Consider the following 6609-nt stretch of genomic DNA (forward strand, 5'->3'; position numbering starts at 1 on the left):
TCACTATGTTTTGTCAGTGGTCCTGTTAGTGAATTGTAAGTCTTTTATTTCACTTTGCTGACCTCCTTTTTCCCTTTTCTCTTCCAGCTTACTCACCAGAGGACGAGTTTAAGGCTGGAGCAGTCGACGAGGAACACCTGCAGGATGACGGGCTGTCACTGAACGGGGAGGACACTGCGTACCTTTGCAACGAGGAAGAGGATGGAGGCCAGCCGCCCAGCTACCGGGCCTCTCCACTCAGTAACGGCACCAACCCAGACGCTGGCTACGGCTCCCCGCTCAGCGATGCCAGTGACCGGCTCACAGACTACAAGAGCACCTCCTCCAGGGATGGCCATGAGAGGGAGGAAGCCCCCCTCCCCTCTGGACCGAACAATGGCCTCTCACTGAGGGACAGCTTGGCTCAGATGAAAGCTGTCTATGCAAACCTGATCTCAGATGCCTCTTGGTCCAGCATTGCCATGGACATCATGAAAGCCACGCCTGCTACTGCTGGCGCCATCCCCATCCCCACCGCCACCAGCCCCACCACTACCACCACACACAACAACAACCACAGTGAGAACAGCAATGCTAGCAGCCACCCCCACAATGGGAGAAGGAGTACTGCCACCGCCAACCACCAAGCAAGCAGTGGCAGTGGCAGCTCTAACGGCACCGTGGCTACCTCCATCAGTAGCAACAGTGGCACCAGCAGTGGCGGTGGCGGCGCTAGTAACGGTGGCGGTGCTAGTAACGGTGGGGCTGTGGCCTATGACTGGCACCAGGCAGCCTTGGCTAAGACCTTCCAGCATACCCCTTACCAACTGCTGCCTGAGCCCAGCCTGTTCAGCACGGTGCAGCTCTACCGCCAGAACAACAAGCTCTACGGCTCAGTCTTCACCGGCGCCAGCAAGTTCCGCTGCAAAGACTGCAGCGGCGCCTACGACACGCTGGTGGGGCTCACGGTCCACATGAACGAGTCGGGCCACTACCGTGACGACAACAAGGACAAGGAGGAAGAGCGGGGCAAGCGCTGGTCCAAGCCCCGCAAGCGCTCCCTGATGGAGATGGAGGGCAAAGAGGACGCTCAGAAGGTGCTCAAGTGCATGTACTGCGGCCACTCCTTCGAGTCTCTGCAGGACCTGAGCGTCCACATGATCAAGACCAAGCATTACCAGAAAGTGCCCCTCAAAGAACCAGTGCCAGCCCTGGCCACTAAACTGATGCCCTCTGCCAAAAAAAGAGCCCTCCAGGACGCCCTGGTATCCCCATGCTCCCCAGACTCTGTCCATGGTAGCGGTGGCCACATGCCTCAAGGGGACGTTGGAAAAGACCCCAAGTCCACGACAAACCCCTATGTCACACCCAACAACCGCTACGGCTATCAGAACGGTGCCAGCTACACTTGGCAGTTTGAGGCTCGCAAGGCCCAGATCCTGAAGTGTATGGAGTGCGGGAGCTCCCACGATACACTGCAGCAGCTGACTGCCCACATGATGGTCACAGGCCACTTCCTCAAGGTCACCAACTCCGCCTCAAAAAAGGGCAAGCAGCTAGTGTTTGACTCAGTGGTGGAGGAGAAGATCCAATCCATCCCTCTGCCACCCACCACCACAAGGCTTCCCGTCCCCAGCGTCAAATCTCAGCCTGTCTCCCCTGCACTCTCCTGCGGCTCTGACGAAAAGAGAGAACCGGAAGACGAGAGGATGGAGGCAAGTGAACCCAGGGAGAAAAAGATCAAAGAGGAGAAGGAAGAGCCAGGTGAGAAGACTGAGGTGAATGCTGGATCGTATAAATATCTGACAGAGGAGGACCTGGAGGAGGCTCCTAAAGGAGGTTTGGACATCCTCAAGTCCCTGGAGAACACTGTGTCCAGTGCCATCAGCAAGGCCCAGACGGGCACGCCCCAGTGGGGTGGTGGCTACCCCAGCATCCACGCTGCTTACCAGCTCCAGGGCCATATGAAACATGCAGCACTGCACTCCTCGGTCCAGAGTGTGCAGATCCAGCCGGTGTTCAACAGCGGGCTCCGCGGCCTGGTGAACCAGGACTCAGGCTCAGTGAGCCACTCCCCCAGGAGCCCTGCATCTCCGCCCTCTCTCAGGAGCAATGTTACTGCCATGGAAGAGCTGGTGGAGAAGGTCACAAGGAAAGCTGTTGCTGCTGCTGTGAAGAAAGAGAAAGAGGAGAAGATGGTCAGCTTGGACCGCCACAGGCATTCATCCTCCATCACGTCGCCGTCTCCTGTACTGAAAGAGCAGAGGGACCACCAATCAGGGCCCAATGACCTCACTGTCGGGAAGCCCCTCGTGAGGAACAGCAGCCCTGGAAATTTAGAGTCGGAGATGGTCTGCAAAAAGGAGCCCAAAGAGAGCCTGGTAGACAACCACCACAGCCATTCAAAGAACGGCCCAGAGACTCGCCAGTCACCCATCACCAACGGCACCAACAGCTTGGGCATCATCACCGATCACTCACCAGAGAGGCCTTTCATCAACCCCCTCAGCGCACTTCAGTCAATCATGAACAACCACCTGGGCAAGGCCTCCAAGCCCGTCAGCCCCGCGGGCGACCCGCTGGCCATGCTCTACAAGATCAGCAACAGCGTGATGGAGAAACCGGCCTTCAACCAGACTCAAGCCAAGCAAGCCGAGCCCATCAACCGCTACTATCAGTACGAGAACAACGACCAGCCTATGGACCTGAGGAAGTCCAAAAACAGCAACAGCAACAACAACAACAACAGCAACAGCAACAGCAGCACTGTCATCAACAGTAACAGCAGCATAAATGGTAACAAACCCATAATGTCAAGCCTGTCTCTGTCTGACATTTCTTCTCCTCTGAGAGAGAATGCTTTGATGGACATATCAGACATGGTGAAGAACCTTACAGGCAGGCTGACACCCAAGTCCTCCGCCCCGTCATCCATCTCAGAGAAGTCGGACGCAGACGGCAGTGCATTCGAGGATGCTCTGGAGGACCTCTCCCCGGTCCAGAAGAGGAAAGGGCGGCAGTCCAACTGGAACCCCCAGCACCTCCTCATCCTCCAGGCTCAGTTCTGCTCTAGCCTGCGGGAGACCCCGGAGGGCCGCTACGCCATGACGGACCTCGGCCCCCAAGAGCGGGTTCACATCTGCAAGTTCACAGGCCTCTCCATGACCACCATCTCTCACTGGCTGGCCAACGTCAAGTACCAACTCCGGCGGACTGGCGGGACCAAGTTCCTGAAGAACATGGACTCCTGCCAGCCTGTGTTCCTCTGCGGTGACTGTGCCTCGCAGTTCAGGACTGCGTCCGCCTACATCGGCCACCTGGAGTCTCACCTGGGCTTCAGCTTGAAGGACCTGTCCAAGCTGTCCAATGAGCACCTACGGGAGCAGCAGGCTGCCTCCAAGGTGATCACAGACAAAATGACTTTTGGCAGCACCCTGGCATCCCTGACCTCACCAGACGACGACACTGGCTCAGTTTACCAGTGCAGGCTTTGCAATCGGACATTCGTCAGCAAGCACGCAGTCAAACTGCACCTCAGCAAGACCCATGGCAAGTCACCAGAAGATCACCTGGTGTTCGTCACTGCTCTTGAGAAACTGGAGAAGTAGTAGAGAGGTCTGGAGCTGAGGGAAGAGACAGATAAACAGACAGAAAGACGGCTGTGTAACTGACCAGAATTTCATTGCACTAAGATAACATTGTTCACAGTTACTGCACTGGGCCGAACTGAGCCGCCAGAATCAGTCTTATTTTTGGTTGTGATACTGCCTGACTGGACCATGTCTTATTTGATTTTTTTTTGCCAAGCTTTTTTTAACACTTATTTTGTAATGTATTTATATGCTATTTGTCTGATCTGTGCATGTATTTTAGTGAACCAAGGTTAAATACAAGTTGTTTTTTTATCTTTTCATGACAACAAAAAACGACTACTGTTTCAATGGTGACTAAAGTGGCGACCAGAAAATGAATTAGGGGGAAAAGAAAACTGTACAATACTTGATATGAAGAAGTTGAACATTCATTGTTCACACCAAAAGAATGGAAGAACCCCTTGAAAGACTGACGTAGCACCTTATAGACGTTTAACATTTTATTTGTAAAGAGAACATGTTTTAAGATATTCTGCATTTTGTCCAAAATCTGTTTTAATTTGAAAGATAAATTATTTTCTTCTCTCGGTTCTTGTCACACTGCAACATCTTTGCTAAAGAATGGCCTGCTCAGAAATCTGTCAGTGTATTACAAAACAAAACAGATAATGTAAACATTCAGAGTAATTGAAATGCTGCTTCTGGTTACATATCAGTCAGTGAAAATGAATGGCCGTACAGTATGCAAGTTTGCTCAAAAAAACATTTTTTTTAATGTGAAGTATCACTTATAATAATTTTCCAATTGTATGGTTTGTTACAAGCTCCTTTAAAAAAAAATTGCCGCTTTGAATTCAACCATTTAAAAGAACAGTCCTTTACATGTAAATGACTCACAGTGAAATGTCATACTCCATAAGACATATCTGGCCATTTGCAATAGCTCAACATTATTTGTACTTAAAAGGTGTGTGCATTCTTTAACTTTTATATCGTCATTTTATATTAAAAAAAAAAAATTAAAAAAATGTGTATATAGATATATACTGTAGATTCACAAAAATGTCATTTTTTAAGAAATAAGAATTTAGCTTCTTTGGCTTGGTTTACAGAAATAATTTGAATTATACTTGCATCCAATTTGATGCATGATATGGTGTGAAAAGGAATTAAGCGATGCACAATGACTATACATTTCAATGTTTTATCGATGATATTGTAAAAAAAAAAAATATTTCTAGCACCGATTAGTTTGTTTTCATTTAGTTTTTTTTCCCTCAATTGTAAAATAAATCTCAACGCAGTTCTTGTTAACAGTCATGGATTTGTGATTGTGTGTTTGTTTTGCATGGAAGTACATAGACACAGTGAAAAGACTGGGGCTCAGTTCGATAATTCTCTGTGGTTACTGTTTTCTGGTGAAGAAATACTAACCAAATACTGTAACTAAATACTCACCTTGCACAACATTTCTGTGTTTTACAAGGTTATATAAGGTGCAACATTATATTATAACATATGACATAAAATTATATATTACATGTAGGGTACACACTAAAGAACATTAGCTTTCCCTTCTTCATTGATACACATAAAGATGCAAAAAAAGATAAAAGTCTATAAAGAAAACCTAGTGTCATGCCACGGACTGATGACTGCGAATCATCATATAATGATGATGATGAGGGTGATGATAAGCTGTAAGGGGGTTTATTGTGCTGTGAGCCCCATGCTCGGCTTGTGACTGGCCTTTGGAGTGTCTGCACTGAAAGAATCAGTGTTGTCTTCATGATGGGAATGAATGTGCTTGTGCCGGTCTTCCTGGAAACGAGTCCGATGGTTGTCTGTTCCATTTGATCCAGACTGCTGACGGTCGACACGGCGCAACTCAATAAATAACACAATTTAAGATGTCACGCAATGAGTATTTTGGACTGAAACGATACTATTATATGAGTTCCTCTTGATGATAATAATGTCACCCAGCCAACTTTTACAAGAGTTAACACAATAGATCAGGGACAGAAAGATGAATCATAGTATTAACCCACTGGGCACACACTGGTTGAATCGACGTTGTCTCCATGTCATTTCAATGAAACGTGCCCAGTGGGAGGTGACCTTTGTTTGACCTTTGCTGTAGTTTAACAGTCTCACATAAGGATACGTTCCTCGAGCAGCTGTAGAGAAATGTCACCATCAACAATTTGATCTCTCATCCTCTCCCTCGGGTCTCAGATTTCCGACTGGGTACTAACTAGACTTTGAATCAGCAGAGGAGCACAACAGTGTAATGACTTGCAGTCCTCATTCTCAAAACGTGTTGTATTGGCAGAGTGTGCTGTGCCTATCACTGTCACACACACACACACACACACACACACACACACACACACACACACACACACACACACACACACACACACACACACACACACACACACACACACACACACACACACACACACACACACACACACACACACACAAACACATCAGTAAGTAGTCTTTGTGAAAATTAGACATGTTTTATCCAGCTGCACCTTAGTATGTGCTACATGGATTCGTTGACAAAGGAAACACAGAGAGTGAAGATGAACCGGAATGAGGATGCAGTTTCTCTGGAAGGGGTGTTGGGGAGTTGGGTTATAAAACAAACAGAGCAGATAAACAAGGAACACTTTGAGGAGATACTGTTCAATGCACACAAGAAATAAAAAAGGGGGGAACCTTGTAGGTTTGTCGGTTTAATACCCTACAGCTAAACCTGTCATTCTGCTCTGCCTTCAGATCGCTGTCTGTTGAGCAGATAGAGGCTCTATCCCTGCTTTGTTAGAGATCAGCACACTGTTTCCTGTACGCATTCTATGTAAATTACATGCGATAATCGCAGTTCAGGACACAATGCTGGTTCCCGAGGTGCAAACGGAAACCGAGGGTAGATAAACACAGTCTGGGCAGATTTGCATAGCTTTTGTGTTTTGGGCTCGCAGAAACGTGCGCCCTGAGGATTCGTAGGGATTTCCTCTAGGTTTTG

At 48.3% G+C, this 6609-nt stretch overlaps 1 protein-coding gene across 2 annotated transcripts in view; it reads left to right on the top strand.

Moving 5' to 3' along the window:
• Positions 1-4892, top strand: part of LOC135522453 (teashirt homolog 1-like) — a 41316-nt gene extending 36424 nt beyond the window's left edge. For both annotated transcript variants that reach the window (XM_064948724.1, XM_064948723.1), the window contains exon 3: positions 88-4892. In XM_064948724.1, coding sequence (XP_064804796.1) covers positions 88-3587 — 3500 coding nt within the window. In that variant the 3' untranslated portion in view covers positions 3588-4892. The remainder of the gene's footprint in view (positions 1-87) is intronic.
• The last annotated feature ends 1717 nt before the right edge of the window (positions 4893-6609 follow it).

The sequence above is a fragment of the Oncorhynchus masou genome, chromosome 30 (assembly GCF_036934945.1).
Source record: "Oncorhynchus masou masou isolate Uvic2021 chromosome 30, UVic_Omas_1.1, whole genome shotgun sequence".
Lineage (NCBI taxonomy): Eukaryota > Metazoa > Chordata > Actinopteri > Salmoniformes > Salmonidae > Oncorhynchus > Oncorhynchus masou.